The sequence below is a fragment of the Mus caroli genome, unplaced genomic scaffold, assembly GCF_978045245.1.
Source record: "Mus caroli unplaced genomic scaffold, Mus_caroli_1 scaffold_9, whole genome shotgun sequence".
NCBI lineage: Eukaryota > Metazoa > Chordata > Mammalia > Rodentia > Muridae > Mus > Mus caroli.
Window position 1 is genome coordinate 67,789,657 of NW_028227264.1, and position 20,000 is coordinate 67,809,656.

The 20,000-nt window shown below is 44.2% G+C and overlaps 1 protein-coding gene across 8 annotated transcripts in view; it reads left to right on the plus strand.

Annotated features, from left to right (window-relative positions):
• The window catches only part of Ank3 (ankyrin 3), a 632,326-nt gene that overhangs the window by 130,343 nt on the left and 481,983 nt on the right, over positions 1-20,000 (plus strand). For 3 of the 8 annotated variants that reach the window (XM_029482226.2, XM_029482228.2, XM_029482229.2), the window contains exon 1: positions 16,744-17,388. The exons of 1 other annotated variant lie outside the window; for it this stretch is intronic. In XM_029482226.2, the coding sequence (XP_029338086.1) occupies positions 17,326-17,388 (63 nt within the window). In that variant the 5' untranslated portion in view covers positions 16,744-17,325. Of the gene's footprint in view, positions 1-16,724; positions 17,389-20,000 lie in introns of those variants that run through there. 4 more of the 8 variants (XM_029482231.2, XM_021174444.3, XM_085842860.1 and 1 more) reach the window with 3 other exon arrangements.

A 20,000-nucleotide genomic window follows, 5' to 3' on the forward strand; every position in this document is an offset into this window, starting at 1 on the left:
TACCCCTACCCCCACCCCCACCCCCACCCTCAGGGCCGTTCTCTCTCTCCCTCTGGTTTCATAGTCTTCTTTGGGCTGGGAAGGAATAAGAAAGAGAAGTGGGAAGACTTCTAATTACTCTGTCCCGGGAGTAGCACATACTGTGGTCACTGTACATTCTGCTGTGGGGGACTAGCTGCCCGGCCCACCTATGTATCCCTGTATGTCAGAGAGTTACTGTCAGAGACAGTTCCTTTGCTACCCCCAAACACAGGCTTCCCCCCAACCTCCTGCCAAAGGGACAGTCATAGTCTTAATCCCTCAATCCACTTTGGTGTGCAGCATCTTCCCCATTAAATGGCAGAAGTGTGCAGACAGGATGGCCACAGTGAAGACGCTAGAGAGGCAGTCCTCAACCTTCCTAACACTGTGACCCCTTTAATACAGCTCCTCATGATCTGCTGACCCCCAACCATAGAAATATTTCCACTGCAACTTCTTAACTAATTTTGCTACTGTTCTGAATTCTAATGTAGATATCTGTGCTTTCTGGTGGCCTTAGGGGACCCCTGTGAAAGAGTCAGTTAGCCATTAAAAGGGTTACAACCCACAAATTGAATACCCTCTGCTCTATAGAGAAGAGAGCAAGTGGGCCATATTTATTGCCACTCCAACAATTCCCGAATACTGTTTTGTAGACAATATGAGTCCTTTCTGCTCTGACAGAGGATAGAAGTCCTTGGCTGAACTTGAATTCTTTTTTTTTTTTTTAAGATTTATTTTATTATTTATTTCATGGATGTGAGTACACTGTCACTGTCTTCAGACACACCAGAAGAGGGCATCGGATCCCCGTTACTGATGGTTGTGAGCCACCATGTGGTTGCTGGGAATTGGACGCAGGACCTCTGGAAGAGCAGTCAGTGCTCTTAACCACTGAGCCATCTCTCCAGCCCCCTGAACTTGAAGTCTATGCTCTGTAACCAATCGCTGCCCATCAGCCTCCACAACCCTCATTACCATGTGCTGGGAGGCCGTTTTTCTGTTTTTGTGAGTGGCCACATTTGAGGTAATTATTAAAATGATTATTGTCCTTGAAAAGTATAGTCACATTCTGCCTCCTAATCCTGTAAGACTGGAGGGGGCCTGGGAAGTTCAAAGATCTTCCTCTGTTGTTTGACTCTCTCAGTCTTTCTTTCTCAAAACCACCTTCAAGATTCTCTCTTACAGTTAGGTTTGGGGTCCTTAGCTTCAACATCTCTGCCACATTATCAGATTTCTGGGTTTCCTGTTCCATTGTCTTTTGTCTCTTTTTACTATAAAATGTTGCTAAATAACAGGAGTTATAGGCAAACCACAGGAAGTGTATAGGCAGAGCAAGTAAAATGTCTCCCTTCCTTCCAGACTTCCAAGTGTTAATTGACTGTATATTCTTGCGCGCGTCCGACTCGACAAGCAAGAACAACGCTGCAACAGGATCCTTCTGCACACGTTTATTGGGAGAGCTTGACTGTAGAGGCTAATAGACCCCGAGCCCAGCACTGGTGCTGCTTTATATAGGCCTAGGAGAGGCGTGTCTCACACCCGGATTGGTTGTGCTTGGTTGATGCTTACCACCTCATTTGCATGCCTACATCTGATTGCTTAATTTCTCTCTCATCTGATTGGTTAACTTCTCTCTCTTCTGATTGGTTAACTTTTCTCTCATCTGATTGGTTAACTTTTCTCTCATCTGATTGGTCAATTTTGGTTAATTCTCAAAACCTCATCTTGGCAAAAAAAACTTTCCTGCCTATGTATACATGGTGGCCAGCAGAAGCCTGTGCCAGTCTGCAACGGCACATATGGCTTCCCACAGTATATACCATACTCTCTAGCTCTCTCCAGTTCAGCTTCCGTGCCCCTCCTCCCTGATAACTGGCCAGGGGTCAGGATCTGCTATGTCAGCATCTGTCCTGAAGGAACTAACTTCCATATCTACCAGCTCATTGCTCATAACCTTAATAGAGACTCTCCATACTAGAGAACTTTTAGACCGGAACCAGTATGTTCATCCTCCATCTCTCATGTTAAGGATCCATTCCAAGCTGGACCATGATCTCAGGGCCTATAGGACAATGGCCATGCTCTTGGCTTGGCCGTGGTGTCTACTACAGGCCTAATGAATATCTTTCCAATGCAGTGGAAATCTAGAGTCGGCCCAACTCCTTTATGTGGAGCCCTGTTGGGCATTTGGGTAATGCAAAGGATGGAAGGAAAGTTTCAGAGACACTTTCCCACTTCTAGGCGTGGGACCCCACTAGAAAGGGAGTGGCTCACTTCAAGAGTGGCTCAATTGTTGAAAAGCACTTTTTGTTGCTACAGAGGACCAGGGTTCGAGTCCCAGCACCCGCCTGGGGGCTTACCACCTCTTTGAGCACCAGGCACACATGTGGTACACAGAGGTATATGCAAGCAAGAAACCCTCATATAATAATAATAATAATAATAATAATAATAATAATAGTATAATGTCATGGGAATTGTGAATTGTAAGACCTTCTGATTATGTTATATGTCTTTTTCTTTTTTCCTTTCCTTTTTTTTTTTTTTTTTTGGACATTTTTCATGCTCTTACTCTTATGCGAAATGCTAAGAACATTTTGCTGGGTTTTGAGAACACTCTTTTGATATCATCTTAATAATGAGCCATTTGCTATTTAGCTGGAAAAAAAAAGCCCGAGTAGTTGGTGCAGCATGTGTTCTCTCAGCCCTCATTTCCAGTCAGCTCCTCACCTGACTCTGAGCTTTGATGGAAGGGCAGTGAGGGAGGAAACAGACCGTTCCTGAGGTGAGATTAACCAGGGTCTAGAAATGGGATGCAGCACTAAACCTTGAGCTACTATCTTTCTATTTTGGTATATGGGAAGCCCCCTGCTGAGATGTCTGTGTTAGTGTTCACCCCACAACAGCAAAGGAATGGACACTAGTCACTCTTTAGTTAGGTACTTGACACAGGCCTTCTGCAACTCTAGCTTGTCAATTCAGATGCGAGAAGCTGAATTATTCTCTCTCTCTCTCTCTCTCTCTCTCTCTCTCTCTCTCTCTCTCTCTCCTCTCTCTCTCCTCCTCTCTCTCCCTCCCTCCCTCCCTCCCCCCTCTCTCTCTTCAGATAAAAATGTCTGTTTGGTGTGTTTGAACGCTTTGCCTGCGTGTATGTCTGTGTACCAGATGCATGGCTGGTGCCTGCAGAGGCCAAACAGAGATGTCTGTTCCTCTGGAAATGTATTCACAACTTGTTGTGAGCTGCCATGGGGCTGCTGGGAACTGAACCTGGGTCCTGAAGATGAGCAGCTAGTGCTCTTAACTACTGAGTGCTCTTAGCCCCTCGGCTTCATAGTCTTTATCTACAATGCATGGGGTCAGAAGTGGCTTAGTTTTGGAATCTATATAACATGTTTGGAGCTGGAACCTGAAGATGAGCAGCTAGTGCTCTTAACTACTGAGTGCTCTTAGCCCCTCGGCTTCATAGTCTTTATCTACAATGCATGGGGTCAGAAGTGGCTTTGTTTTGGAATCTATATAACATGTTTGGAGCTGGAACCTGTGTCTAAACTACAGGGTCATGTTTCCTGTTCACCTTATACATACAGCCTAGAGGCAATTTTATGTTCTTTTAAATGTATTTTTTGTTAATTTTAAAAAAAATTTTTAATTTAAAAATTTTTAACCTACATTTTTTATTTTTCCACTTTTTCTCTGATGGTGGTGTTCAAATAAGTTGTGACTTTTGGATTTTCATAATTGGGATGCCCAACCTGTCATGCTTACAAAGGAATAAATACTGTACCAGGTTTGTTGTACACATGCAAGAATGGTCCTGGCGATACAGGATTTAGGCTGGGATCTTACAGGCTGCACACACTGAGTAGGTTCCTTAGGCTTTCCTCTGGGCATGGGAGTGTCTCCCTGTAACACTGAAACAGGAAGGTGAAACAGGAGGATGGAAAACTTGAAGCCAGCCTAGGCTTCTGGAGACTCCTGCCTCAAACCAGCACGATGCAGGTGCTTGTGCCAGTCTCCCCCCAAAAACCTAAGAGCTAAGAGGTGATCAAGAATGTTCTCATACATTGTCTGGCCCCAAGTGAACATGTCTTGACCTTGGCCCCTATTTGCATTCTGTTTATTATATTTGTTCCAGGCATAAATGGTGCACATCAAAATTGAGGTGCTAGGACAGAAACTGGGAAGTTTTAATTGGACTGATATAGATGAAGACAGTCTAAGCCAGTGGGCCTCAATCTCCCTAGTGCTCCCACCCTTTAATACAGCTCCTCCTGCTGTGGCGACTCCCAACCAATTATTTTGTTGCTACTTCTTAACTGTAACTTGGCTACTGTTATGAATCATAATATAAATATCTGTGTTTTCTGATGGTGTTAGGCAACCCTTGTGAAAAAGGGAGCTTTGGATCCCCAAGGGATTGAGAACCACTGTCTAAGGAGATAGTCTGTATCTCTAAATCTGACCATCAGACTATGGACCCCAAAGAGATGGGGGTTTCCCAAGGAATCTCAGGCTGGGAGAAGAAAAGTGCTCCCATCAGAGGGGGCACTTGTCACCCTGAAAGAGTTCGATCGACTTGTGACAGAGCTTGACCGAAGCTCAGATGACATTCAGCCAGCAGTGGGCTAGAACCGCACACCTTGATCGGAACTGTTTAGATGTATAAATCCTTGGTTCTCCCTTAACGTTCACTCTTACCTCAGACTCCTTAAGAAGAATTTGGAGGAGCCACCCTGTCTGTTTGTCCTGCTTCCCATTGCATCCACACTGGATAAATCTCCCTTTTCTGCTTCCTATGATTAATGAGAAAACATTCGCAGGCTTCAGAATACTGTCCTGAGCCAGAATCTGTCTGTGGGGCAGGCCTGTGTTTTTAAAGATGATACAAAGTTGCCTGGGCAAAGAGGTGAGTTCCCCCTAAATACTGTCTCCCAGTTAGAAGAGCACTTTGAAGTCACTTTTTTTTTTTTCTATCTTCCAAACCTGAAAAATACCTACATAGAAAAATAGAAGCCGACTTCCTGTGAAGATGTTCTTTCCCACTCTTAGGGGACATTTTCAGTTTCTGGACGGGCATACCTTTAGTTTGTAAGTCATTGTGAGTTGAAATGTTGGATTTGTTTATCGAAAAAGGTTTTTCAAACTCTGTGTGTGTGTGTGCGTGTGTGCGTGCGTGTGTGTGTGTGTGTGTTTGCAGAGAAGAGGCCATCAGATGTCCTGGAACTGAAGTTACAGACAGTTGTGAGTCATCTGACATGGGAATTCAGAAATCTGGAATGAGCAGTACCTTTTTTTTTTTTTTTTTTTTTTTTACCGCTGAGCCATCTCTCCAGCACCAGAAAGCTTTCCTGTAAATTTGTTGGATTTTACAGTTCACAAGGCCAGAGGATCAAGTTTCACGCAAGTACAAACTGGAACAAAGCAGATTTTATCCTGACTTCAACCTACTTGGAAACAAGTCTTACTACTTTCAAAATACAAATAAGAGGTATTCCAGAATCCGCAAAGTTTGTGTGTGCTTATAGCAGCCATGCTGGGTTTGCATTAACTAAATATGGAAGGGATTGTAGTTACAGCCCCAACCAGTTGTTTAGTCTTCATTTTGATTTAGGGCAGTCTGTGTCCTTTATAGGCTCAACCATACATTCCTCTCTCCTAGTTATCCTGATTGACTGTGGCCATGAAGATAAAGTTGCTTACAGAAGAAATGAAAGAGATTAGCTGAGCAGGGTGGCCCACGGTCTTAAACCCCTGCACTCAGGAGGCAGAGGCAGGTGCATCTCTGTGGGTTCAATTCCAGCCTGGTCTACAAAGTAAGTTACAGGACAGCCAGGGCTGTTATACTCACACATGCATGTGTATGCGTGCGCGCGCACACACATGCGCATGCACACACACATATACACACGTGCACGTGCATGAGTGGGCTCGTGCACACACACGTGCATGTACACACACATGCATACACACATGCACACACGCGCACACTCACATGCACACGCATATATCCAAAAGGAAATGAAGAAGACTAATAGACTTAAGGAGGCTTTAACTCTCCTATCAAAGAAATACAAATAAAAAGAACAGAATAGTATTTTGGCAGCTACTAATAGAGATTGAGACTATTTTAAATGACAGTGGACATAACTCTCTATCATTTTGCGGTACTCAACAGCTTAGATGGTGGATCTCACTTCCAGTTTTTAAAAGATCATCTTTTAAAAGATAAATGGTGATTTATTTATAAACCATTTAAAATTAGAGGCGTGTTTGCCTATAGAAATTCAATATTGGATTGGAGAGATGGCTCAGTGGTTAAGAGCACTGACTGCTCTTCCAGAGGTCCTGAGTTCAAATCCCAGCAACCACACGGTGGCTCACAACCATCTGTAATGGGATCTGATGCCTGCTAGTCTGTCTGAAGACAGAGAAGTGTACTCATATACATTAAATAAATAAATAAATAAATAAATAAATAAATAAATCTTTTTTTAAAATTCAGCATTAAGGGCTATCAGGATGGCTCAGCAGTTAAGAACATTTGTATTTACAGAGGACCAGGGTTCGAATCCCAGCACCCACCTCCCAGGGGCTCAAAACTGACAGCTCCAGGAGAGCCTCTGCCCTCTTCTGGCCTCTGCAGATACTGCACGAGTGTGGAAGGAGACTTGATGGCTGGAGCAGCCCGTCTGGAATGGGGTCATGAGAGCTGTGCTAGGCAACTGACCCGCCTGTCACCAAACCTGTCCTAACATGACAGTATTGCCACACTGAACACTGAGATTCCAGATGATGCTGGGGCCCAAGCTAGGCAAAGCCCCATCCAAGGGAGTTACTGATGTATGTAATTATTAATTCTCACAGTGGTTGGAGGCGATCATTATAAAGTTATGGCAACATCTTAAAAGTGTGTTTACTTTCTTCCTAGGCTTATTTTCTCCTTGTCTTTTAAATATTTTTTTTGTTCATTTAATAGACCCTGATTACGGTTTCCCCTCCCTTTACTCTTCCTCCTAGTTCCCCCCTGCCTCCCCTTCCATCCAAATCCACCCCTTTCTGTCTCTTAGGAGAAAACGAGCAGGCTTCTAAGGGAATGTAACTAATATAATACTAATAAGATAAAACAAAAACTAATAAACCAGAGTAGTACAAAACAAACAGAAGGAAAAGGCCCCATGAAAAAGCACAAGAAACAGAGACTCAGACGTTCACTTATGTAAGTGACACGTGACACTCGAGAACCCCATGAAAATACAAACCTGCAAGCCAAAATATATATACACAACTGACCTATAGGGAAAGAGAGACTGAGACAGAGAGACAGAGACAGAGACAGACAGAGAGGCCTGACACATACCTAACACAGGGAGCCTCCAAGGACTCACTGAAGTCCTTTCCTTTTGACCACTTACTGCTGGGCATGGGGTCTACCATTAAGAATGCTTTGCTCCCCTGGTGAGCTTCCCTCTGAGGAAAGGTAACTCATCCCTTGCCAGTCGTTAACCAACAGAGGATAGCACCTGGGTTAGGGATGGCGCGCGTGTCCACTTCTCCTCTCGGCTTCAGGACCCCATCTGGCAAAGACGCACGAGGCCCAGTGCATGCTGCCTCAGTCCCTGTGGATTCATATGTTTGACAATCCTGTTGATCTAAAGGGCCTCGTTTCCCTGGTGTCCTTCATCCTGTTTGGCTCTTAGACTCTTTCTGCCTCCCCTTTTGCCGTGTTCCCTGAATCATGAGAGGAGGGATTTGATGGAGACTTCCTGTTTAGGGTTAAGTGTTACAAAGTATCTCAGTTTCTGTTTAATAGCTCACACCTGCCTGTGGGTCTCTGTATTTGCCCATCTGCAGTGGAAGAAAGCATCTTTTATGATGGCTGAGCAAGGCACTCATCTGTGTGGAAAGTGGAAAGGTTTTAGGAGGAATCTTATATGTTATATTGTTATATTATAATCTTATTGTTATATTCTTTTAGTGAACAGTAGTAGGTCCTTGGCCTGTCTAGTTTAAGGTTCCTGATCAAGAACCTTAAACTAGAAGCATCAAGTATGGGTTCTTTCTGGTGGAGTGGACCTTAAGTCAAATCAGATCTTGGTTGGTTAGGACCAAAGCCTTTATGACACTATTGTGTTAGCTCACCTTTTAGGCAGGTCACCATTGTAGATCGAAGGGTTTGTAGCTGAGTTGGTGTTTGCCTTTTTCCTGTGGTTGCCAGCAGAGAACCTTCCTGGACCAAAGATGCTAGCATGTAGGGATGCAGGCTTTATGGAGGCGCCAGCTCTATTTCTGCACTTCACTGAGTTGTGTCCCTGTGACCTTCAGTAGCAGGGCCTTGCCTTCAGTTTGTGGAGAACAAACTATAGTCTTGGCAACAGCCTGGGTTGTTTGGAGGTTCCTATGGGAACCCCTTTGAGCAACAGCACAATTCAATGTTAGCCAATCCTGGTACTGGAAGCTTCATTTGGTGACAAGAGATGTCCAGTTGGGGCTATGTTCCTTCTATTATTTGGCGATTTCTTTAGCTTATCTTCATAGATGTATATATTTAGGAAGCTTCGGTATTTGGTTTCCATACTATGCCTCAAAGCGCCATTGATTCTAGCTGTCTATTCCTGTATTCACTCTCTCATCCCTCTCCCCTTTCCATCCTGATTTGATCCTCCTATGCAGATCCCCACTGTTCATCCATACATATCTGTTCTAATCCCCTTCTCTAGGGAGAGCTACCTTTCCCACCCTAGTACCATACTTTATTGCTAACCTCAGTGATTCTGTAGATTGTAGCTTGCTCACCATTGACTCAACAGCTAATATCCACCCATAAACTAATACATACCATATTTTTCAAGGTCTGGTTTACCTCACTCAGGATTATTTATTTTTTTCTAGTCTCATCCATTTACCTGCAAACTTATGGTTTCTTTTTTTTTTTTTTTTTTGACGGCTGAGAATACTCCATTGTGTAAATATACCTCAATTTCTGGCTATGACAAGGAGCTGCAATGAAGATGCGTAAACAAGTAACCAACTCAGTGGAAGGATGAAACGTCCTTTGGGTGGATGCCCAAGAGTGGTAGAGCTGGATTTTGAGGTAGATCAGTCCCTGCGTTCCTGAGGAACTGCCATGTCTCTTTACATAATGGCTGTCCAAGCTCCCAGTCTCAACAGCCCTGGATGAAGCGTCTCCCGTGTGTCCCTTACTCCGTATCCTCACCGATGTGAGCTGTCATTTGTTTTATTGATCTTAGCCATTCAGATAGGTATAAGACTGAGGGACTGGGTTTGAAGAAGAAGCTGGAGTTATCACAGAGAGAGGAGCCTCCCTTGAGGAAATGCCTCCATGAGATCCAGCTGTAAGGCATTTTAATCCTGGGTTCTATAAGAAAGCAAGCTGAGCAAGGCAGGGGAAGCAAGCCAGTAAGCAGCACCCTCCAAGGGCTCTGCATCAGCTCCTGCCTCCAGGTTTGTGCCCCTTGTGAGTTCCAGTCCTGACTTACTTTGGTGATGAACAGCAATATGGAAGTGTAAGATGAATAAACCCTTTCTTCCCCATCTTGCTTCTTGGTCATGATGTTTTGTGCAGCAATAGGAACCCTGACTAAGACAGAAGGGGAGTGAAGATCTGTAATTTGCAGGCTAATTCACTGACTTATTTGTTTCTGTTGGGCATGGCTGGCAGGTTCCCAAGCAATTCAATATATGCTTATTTTGATCATTACATCACTTCTGGATTTGTCTTGGTCCCTGACCCAACTGGACCCAGTCAGATGAGTGAGATGAAATAATGTATTCCAAAGCAGTAGCAAATAATAGGTTCCGGGTATTCAGGTTATGACATGGAATTCTTAATTGTATTCACACCAACTGTAATATAGAGTTGTAAGATTCTGTGAAATACGGTTTAAATTGGTTTTAAGGGTGTGATTTCTTTTCCAGTCTCTTTTATTTCAGCAGCTGTTAGAAGAGGGGCATCAGAAATAATACGTGACCTGAACTATGGGCAGTTGAGAACTGCTCCTTTGGATGCGGTAGAGCTATAACTATTTGATTTTCATGAAAGTTTTCTATAACATCAAAAGACAATGCAGCAGAGCCCACTAATCCCACTTGGGTGTGGGCCAAATAGAAGCAACCATACTTCTGGTTCATTTGCATGTTGGTACTGTTAGGATACTTTGACAACCAAGACGCTCTCTTCAGAACGGGTCTCGGTAGCTCCGTCTAAAATCATTTAGGATCCTTGCTGTTGCTAAGTAAAACACAGGGATTTGGGGAAGATCAAAGGCGTGATTCACCAGTCCCTCATGTGTGAAGAGTCCTGCCAATATCCCTGGCCTCTAAAGAGAATTGTTAGTCTAGTGAAAGAAAATTACCCCGCCCTAGACAGCCACACCGGTAGAGTTTCAGGGAAGGAAGTATCAAAAAGGAGTCCGCCCACTTGCTAGCTAGCCTCTTTGAACGCCTGTCTCTCCCTGTTTTACTAATCCACTTGGATTATATCGTTATACTTTAATGGACACAAGGCTGAACAATCAGGAAAGAAAAGAGACCCAGGAAAACAGGAAAGTCCTGCTACGTACACACCTGCCCGAAACTTCCAACACACATAGAAATGGGACAGGGACATTAAGCCATATTCAAGAGAAAACAGTGCTTACAACTAAGCTGGGTCTTAGAAGCTGTAGCGTAGATGCTCGTTAGATACGTGGCAGAGCATGCATGTATTAGACAGCAAGCTGGACTCAGTGTTTTATTTCCTGTCTATACCTGCCTGAATCTTCAGGCATACAAGCAGATGTGCAAACGTCAGTGTGTCATTTTGCAATGAGAAGCATCAAGGACTTCAAAGGAAAGTGTATTTCCTGAGCTGTTTGCAGGGCACAAGGAAAAACAGGCTAGTTATTATGTGTCTTTGACGTATAGGTTACACTGTTTCCACTGTTGTCTGCTGGCTGTGGGTCCCAGCTTCTCTTTGGAAGTGTTGGGCAGATAGAGGAAGGAAACATGGTGGTGGTGTGATGGTTAGCACTACGTTTTAAGTTTAAATTACTGTGCCTAAGACATCTATGAGACAAAAATGCCTCCGTCCTGTAAGCCCCACCTGCCCGAGGAGATAGTGTTCTGGGATGCTGGAGCCTGTTCGTATAAGACAACAAGCCAGATGTTTTCACTCTGTAAACAAGCATGGGTCCTTCAACTGCCCAGGATGGGCTTGATCACACTCTGTGGTAGCCAGAAGGTGCTTAGGCAGGAAGTACTGCAGGATGTACGCTCGTTCCTGATTGGACGAAAATGGGAACTATGTAGCCAGCATGGGTTTTGCCTTTATAAGTTCCTGCCTCATTTGGCAACATGCTTTGGGAATACTGGGTATAGATCTCTTAAGTATTCATGAACCCGGTCAATATTTTTAATAAAAGCTTGCTTCAACTTTGGCTCAAAAATTGTGGTAGCGGGCTTCTTCTTACCCAGTGGGATAAACAGTGGTTGTGCCAGAGATAACCCCCAAATCATCACTAGCCTAAGGTAAAGATGAAAAGCAAAATTCCACTGACTGTACCTGTTCCACCTGTGGTTTCACACAATGTGGGGCACAGTCTATGCCAACACCCCACAGAGAGGGTTCTCTCAGCTGTACCGGAAGAACCATCACTAAATGTCCACCATCCTTGGCTACAAAGTATGTTCAAGGCCCCCCTGGACTCCTGAAAGCTTGTCTCAAAAATACAATAAGGAAGGGAGGGAGGGAGTGGGGCGGGAGGGGGGAATGTGTAAGGAGGTCCAGCTTGTTTAACCAGTAGCAAAGGAATCTGATCTCAGGGCAGTTTCACTTTAAGCTCCGGGAGAGTCTAGTGTGGAGTAAAGCTCTACAAGGAACTGGCTGGGTGACCCCGGAAGGTCAGAGATCAGAGGTCAGATTCCAGGGCTTCCAGGAAAACAGCCCGTTTTATCTTGAAGTCCCTAGGTATTTTTGATGTTGAAGAATAATGAAGAATGTTAAAGCATGTTGTTTCCAAGATTTAGCAAGTGTGTCATGTCAGTTCACCAGCCCACAGCAGAAATCCCCAACGGCCTGGTCAGAGAAATAAAACGAGTTAGACCATTCGGGTATGTCTCCCGAATGGCAAAAAGAAGTTGTTTTGCTTTTTTAATTCTATTTTATTGTTTTTTATTTTTTGTCTTTTGGCACTTGAGCCTTGGCCAGGAAACTACTGGGTTAGTTTTCCGTAGAATTTTATGTAGAAGATAACTTGAAAAAAAATTGTTTGCTGATAACCTGCCCGTGCTTTCCCCATGGTAAGCGACTTTCATTTTAAAAATAGAGCAGTTCCAGGAGAGTTGACCGGCCTCCGTGTCCTCTTATGAGAGTTACTTATTTTAAAAATAGAACCGTCTCAGATTGGTATCAAATACCTGATGGCCGGGTCTTTAATCGGTGCCGAACAAGTAAGCAGCCTGCCTATGGGGTGGTGTTTCCTCCTCTGTGAACTCCTGGAGTCTCGCTTTTCATTTGGATAATTTCATTGCACATAGCTTAAACCATCTTCTTAGGTTATATTTAACTTCTCTAAGGGCTGGAGAATTTTCTAATTTGGGAGTTTAAAAAAAAAAAGGAGGTTGCCATTGGTAAGTAGTTCACATTTAACCTTTTTAGAATATGTAATCACCTGTAGACTGTTTTTAGATCAATCAAATTACCCTTTCACTCAGAACAATTACAATTTAAAATGCATTCATAGGCCTTTGGGTATACTAAAGCCCTCATTATTTATATAGCTGTGCAGGTGATCAGAAATGAGGGTATGAAATACCTAATACACTTTCTTTTTTTGTTTGCTTTGTTTTGCTTTGTTTTTCGAGACAGGGGTTCTCTGTGTAGCCCTGGCTGTCCTGGAACTCACTCTGTAGACCAGGCTGGCCTCAAACTCAGAAATCCACCTGCCTCTGCCTCCCAAGTGGTGAGAGTTTTACATTGTCAGGAAAAAAAAAAAAATCATGGCGGAGTGTTCAACCAAGGCTCCCACTCAAGAGCTGTATAGACTTTTGGAGATGTTATTGTTGTTGTGTTTTGCTTTTTTGGAGACAGGATCTGACCATGTAGTTGTGGCTATCCTGGAACTTACTGTGTAGACCAGGCTGGCCTCGAACTCAGAGATTCACCTGCTTCTGCCTCCTAAGTGCTGGGATTAAAGGCGTGCGCCACCACCGCCTAGCTGATCCTCCCCCCCCCCTTTTAAAAATGTGTGGCACATATCGGGTTCCAGAGAAAGGGCCTGGATCTCACAATGAGTTGCCTCCACTTCCTGTAGCAGGACTGAAGGCGCTGACATCTTATTACTTAAATAATTGGACACATTTCAGTTCCCGTCTGGGAATTGGATGCTCTGTCAGAGCTGGTTATATACTTGCACTGGTACCTTCAAGCTATGGAAGCTAGGCTTGTGGGGTTTTCCTTAGGAAGAGAGGTTGCTCCGCAGAGTGACTCTCGTATGACTTTACCAGGTCATGGTAAAAGGGTAAGAGGTCCTGGGGTTTTTGTTTTATTTGTCTGTTTTGGGTTTTTTTTTCACTTTCTATATTTTTTTTTCAATCAGCAGAGGGAACAGAAACTTGCGATAGAAGACTTGTGTATATAAACAAATACAGTAAAGTCTGGACTGAACTAAAAACAGTCTATCCCATCCGTCCCCTAAATTTTGCATCAACTGGAATACGCTTTTATGTTTTTAAAATGTCATGGTTGACACTTTCCACAAACATATTCTTGTGCTATGCCCTGTTGACCAGACATTTTAGTGGTTTTTTTTAAATTTTATACATCTTAATAATTAATAGTCTCTTATTTACATGCTTGTATGTAAACAGACTAATTTAAAATATTTTAAAATTAATTTTGTAAGTTAGTATACCATTTATCGTGGTATTGGGATACATATTGTGGCATTGTACTTTGTTCTAATTTATGCACACACCCTCCTGCCCTCGCTTGGTGGTCTCTGTCCATCCACCAACTACTCCTCCAAGCTGCTTTCATTTTATATAAATTCCAATATTGTCTCTTTCCGTTCTCTCCCTCCCTGAAGTCCCTCTTTGCCTCCCTCCCCGCCTTTTATATAAAAGAAAACACAGCATTTGTCCTGGAGTGAGCAGAATAAATTCTAGGCTCTGGGGTTGTTTGTTTGTTTGTTTTTGAATTTTAAAATGTTTATTGTGAAAGAATGATCTCATCAAGGTGAATTCTTTTCATCGGTCATTAAAGCATCCATTTTGCTGCACAGTAAAGGGAAAGCAAGAGATTACAGCCACCAACCTCCTTTTTGCCAGGATCCCCTGATAACAGAGCTTAGTGTGGGCATCTTTGCAATGCTGGGATAAACGGTTTTTATAAGTCTCTTTAATGGAACCCTTCAAAGGGTAGCAAATAACAGAAAAAAAATGGGACATCAGTGCAAGCCTAAAGAGAAGAATAAATCCCCATCCTGAGTGTTACATTGCTGCCCCACTTGGTGAAATGCTCCTGCTCAAAGATCTCACAGCATTGGTAGAGTTGGGAGCCCGGCAGGCAGTGTTTGTTTATCTGTGGACCACCTCATCAGTGGCTCCCGATACCCTCTTCTTTCCATTCTTTCTCTAATCCTACACTCAGGACATAGTCATAAACAAAGACTTTTCTTGGAAGGGAAGGTGTTGAAGAGATGACTCAGCAGTTAAGAGCACCGACTGTTCTTCCAGAGGACCTGGGTTCAATTTCCAGCACCCACATGGTGGGTCCCAACCTGTAATAACTCTAGTTTGAGAGGGGGGATCTGGCGCCCTCTTCTGGCCATCTTATGCACTGCATGCATGTGGTACACATTCAAGTAAAACATTCGTACACATAAAATAAGTTTCTAAAAAAAATTCTTTTTTAAATGTCAGTAGTACTCTGGTAAAGTGACAGGGCAGGTGGGTTATCTCTGTGGCTTGGCAAGTGAAGAGTTGAGGATTTAAATGGGATATTCAGACTTGACTTTACCTGCATGGATAGTTCAGTTTATGGAGAATGCATACAAAGCACTGACTTCATAGTTTCTCCCCCAGAGCATAATGCAAATAAGCCCAGGCTCATCTCACTGCAGTCAGGGACAGATCAACCCAGGGACGTTACAATCATTCCCCAGACTGCCCGGTCCTGAAGATGAACAAGCACTGAATTAATGAAGAACTTGAAGGAACCATCCTACTGTGTTAATGGTTTTTCTACCTTTTATTACTCTGCCAGAGAAACATCCCAGAACAGCAGCAGAAACCGGGAGAGACAGGTTAGCAGCTGCTCAAAGCTGAAGGAACCCCCAGGTCACAGAGGGGTGGGGCAACAGCCATCAATGCTCCCTGCCAGCCTTTGAGTGGTGGTTTACTGTTTGTAATGCGCAGCCTCAGAACAACCATTAAATAACCCACAGTGCGCAGGCTCTCCATGGGTCGCTGGAGCATGCACTTGTAACCCTGGTGTCCATGACAGAGCTATCTCAAGCTGCCCTCATGCTCACTTGTTTTTAGGGGGGTGGCGCTTGGGGAGTCCAGATTTGTTGAACATAGATACAACCCTGCTTAAATGGTAGATGAGAAATGGTGATTTTGGCTTCAGTATTTTAGCATTATGTCTCCAGTATTAAATAGCTCCATGTACCTCACTCAAAACTGGCCTTTTGGGTCTCATTTACGCTCCTGTATGTCTTTGATCATATTAATTAAAATCCACTTCCCTGAGCCAGCCTCCTCTCTGGATTCCCGCTCGTTCCTCCCTTCCTAGTGTACGTGTGTGTGTGTGTGTGTGTGTGTGTGTGTGTGTGTGTGTTTCAGCTCAAGGGACCTGCTTCCATCTTAGAGGTGATCTGGGGTGAGAGTGGGGGGAGGGGACACCCAGAACCTTATTCCTTCCTAACAAGAATGGATTCATAACACTTTCCAAAGATGCTTAAGTGACCACACCCGGCAGTAAATCAGCAGTGTTCCGATGTGTGGACCATCTCGGAGACTTTCCACAAAGGAGTGAAGTCACCCAGAGACCTCTCAAAATCTTGGTGGCACAGAGCAGGAGTGTGTGCCTCTGTGTGCTTGGGGACCCCTGTGGTGGCTGTAATGTGGCCAGAGACCTGCACTGGTCTGAGTGCCTTATTCAGGGGCACAGGGTGTTTCTGGCACAGAAAAAGCCAGGGGCTGAAACTTTTGGATTTCTTGAATATTCTGGAGGGCTCCTTTTCATGATTGGTTTGATATATTCATGAAAGGAGACCAAAGCTTGAATGTGGTCCTGGCAACTTAGGTATGGGCTCTGTGTGACGGATTCTTCATTAGAAGGCTATAGCTTTGGTTAGGCAATCTGCAAATTTTATTTTTTTTTTATTTTATTTTTTTGCTAATTACATTTTAAAACAAAACAAACAAACAACAACAACAACAAAAACCACCTCACTGGGTAAGAATCCAGTTTTGTGTTCTGTAGTAACAGGTCTCTTTATTGTTTTTATCATGGGGTTGGGGGAGGGGGAGAGAAAGAGAGAGAGAGAGAGAGAGAGAGAGAATGTGTGTGTGTGTGTGTGTGTGTGTGTGTGTGTGTGTGTGTGTGTGTGTGCTTTCACGAACCAGTAACCCGATCTTTCGTTACCACCCCCACTGCTGCCTCCTGGGTATACCCAATGCTTTCAACACATGTGTCCTCTGGAGGCTTGATCTCAGAGCATTTACATTCGGCTTGGCTTCCCAGCTTGCAAACTGCAGTGAGCCAGCCCCTGGGACGCTTCAGAGACTCGTCAGCAGTCTAGCTTATTCCTGTGTATGTGTGTGTGTGTGTGTGCAGTGCACACGCACGCATGCCTCCCCCTTTCTCTCTCTCACCATTTCCAAGCTAGAATCACCGTGGAGAAGCAAGCCCTGAAATGTTGTCAAGATCTTATCTCGGGGTAACGACTGGCTAAAAAAAAAAAAACAAAAAAACAAACAAACAAATAAAAAGAGAGAGAGAGAGAGAAAGGAAGAAAAGGAAAGAAGAAAGAAAGGAAGAAAACAAAGGGTTGGAATATTGATTTTTCTTTGGAGGAATAACCGGGGCTTTTGCTGGAGAGAACACCCAGTTTCTCCCCGAGGCGAGCTGAGTTGCCCGTGACAGCAGCCAGGGCTGGCTTGAAGCAGCCGCTCTGCCTGGGGAGTTCCCTAAATGGACTTTGGTCTCAATGCTGTGACTCTTTGTCGTGGGTTTGGATGTGGGAACACGGAAGGTGATCTCCTGTCTCGTCTCAACTCCCCTGATCTCAAGGAAAGATGAGTGAGGAGCCAAAGGAGAAACCCGCCAAGCCTGCTCATAGGAAGAGGAAAGGGAAAAAGGTAAGAGGCAGGATCAACATGTTTTCTCATTGTTCTCCCGGCTCCCCGGGAGGTGATCTGGAGGCTGCCTTTTCCATAGGTTTGTCTTTAGCCCGAGAAAGAAGCCACTAGAAGCAAGAATGCTTTTGGTTTTTTTTCTCCCCTGTTATTGGGGTGTGTTCTGGGTTGCTGGCAAACACCTCGACTGGGGTCCATGGCTACAATATTGAAACAGTTAAAACATTGTGATTTGGACTTGCTGAGCTAGTGTTCTCTCTTACAGCAATGAAAGGAACATTAAGTAAACATATGTCCTAATTATGTGAGTGGGTGTGTTTCCCCTACCTTTTGAATTTTCCCCATGCTTGTGATCGGTAGGGTACAATTACTAATGAATATTCTTATGATATGGATGCTAAGCTTTAATGTATATTTTAGGCAAACTTGGGGAAACCTGTAGTTAGACTTTAAAAAAAAAAACCCAGCATGGAGGTGAGCTCCATTTTAATTATCGATTCCTTTGATGGCGGACAAATCTCGGGTCTGCATTCAGCCCTGCTGCCTGTCAGCCATATGTCTCCAGGATCCATTCAGTTTATGGGATTAATTCTGCTTTCCACGCGGTTTGAGGTTTTGTCAAAAGAGCGGCGGAGGATTGCAGCAAACCTGTAGATTCATTCTGGTTTTCACGAATGCGCGTGTCATCCTAAGATGTACCCTGAACTTTTCCGTTCATTTTGAAATGGGAAAGAAAGGTGATTTTCAGATGCAGGGCTGTGATTTTTTAACCCACTGTGGCTCATAAACTGTCTCAGATTTAAGGTGTGCCACCAGAGGCAAGGCTAGATTCATCTGGAACAAAGAAAAACAGGTCCCTTGAAACAGGACTGTAGCTCATGGCTGTTGAAGGAGGATGGGTGATGGGCTCTCTGCGTCTTCAGTTCGAATTCTTAGATTTTTATGCTTTAATGCCCAGGTCTGATATATCTGCTGATGTCTCTTTAAAATGATTCCTTGCCTCCCAATGTGATGTATGCTCAGCCAGTGGACGCCCAGGGAATGATTGGGTACAGTAGAGAACATGAAAGATTGCAACCCCTGCTTGAATCGATCAAGCATTTCAAAAATGCTCATAGCCTACTTACTATTTATGAAAAAGGTTCCTCTGAATAAGACATACTTTAAAGGAGTTGCTACTGGCAGGCTCAGCTGAGGCATGTTCGGGGACATGCCAACATTCTTGGGCAGCCGTTCAATACCCTACGAAGTGAAGCTGTACAGATTGGTTTGAAGTCAGCCCTCCCCTCTTGGACCTTGGCTCCACAGGGCTTGATGGTATCTGAAAAGGTGCAAGTGTGATTTCCCCAGGGAGCGGGTCGCAGCTGCACAGCACAAATGATTTGCTTAATGCCTAGCCGAGGGGTGGCCATTCTCAAGGCAGACTGTCAGCTCTGCTCATGTTTCTGAGCTGTATCGCCTTAAGTGCCTGACAGGCTCCACCACGATTCTGAACACAGAGTGTCACAGAGAGCCCAGGCGGACACATGAAGCCTGACAGCCCAATCTAGGTGAAAATGAACAGCGTCTTGGGGTGGCTGTAAATCACGTGGACTCTTCGGACCTGATTCTTTTTTTTTTTTTCTCCCCGATTTCCCCTTGAAATTTTTTTCCGGCATTATCTCATGTCTCCCATGAGGTGATACTGTGTGGTGCAGCGCACAATGCGTTAGACAGCCATGAGCCCTTCCCACTCGATGCCACAGGGTCCTGCCTACTGCCTCCATGTTCTTGACCAAAGCCTCCATTGCCTCCCCCCACCCCCCACCTTCTAAAGTCTGTGTTGTGGCTCAGTGGACTCCAAATTCCAGACCACCAGACTCCAGTCCTTCAAAATACTGCACCCGTGTGCCAATGTTTTGTCTTTCATTCCTATGAAGGACAGTGGAGTTCTTACCAGCATCTTCCCCTACCCCATCCCCAAGCTAAACCATTTTCTTCTCACGCCTATCCTTGCCACCAAGAGATCCTCTCAGTATCGAGTGGTTTAGTGTTATCCCATGCATCCTTGAAGGTCAAGTGTCCCATCCCTTGATTCACCTTGGTATGCAGAGAGCAGGTCCTTGGGGAATGGTCCACCCCCCTCTTCTGCCACTGCATTCAAGTTAGTGTTAGAGTCCGGTGTTCTTAGGCACATGGACTCTCTGATGTTCATCACAGCCGCTTGGTATGCAGTTGGCGCTAAATAAGTAACTTCTCTCTAGGAGCTTAGAAGAGCCACAAAAAAACCAAACAGCTCTTCCATTAGGAAACCTTGTCTCATATTTTCCAGCTCAGACATATTATCTTTTACTATTGGTTTGAAAGTAAATCGTGTCTTTAAATCAGCAAATATTTACATTTTAAGAGAATATGCATTAATTTTAAACTAGGTGGTTGAGAATGAAATGGAATATACTTTTTAAAAAAAAGAAAAGAAATTATGTTTGGCTTTTAAATCAGAGCTCAGGAGTAGCTCAGGAGGCATCTGAGTGGCCCAAGTGACCTGCACTGCAGTAGCGGTGGGTGTGGCCACATGCAACATCTCAGATGAGCTGTTCGCCCCACCCTCTCTGTGGTGTTGCCCAACCTCCTCT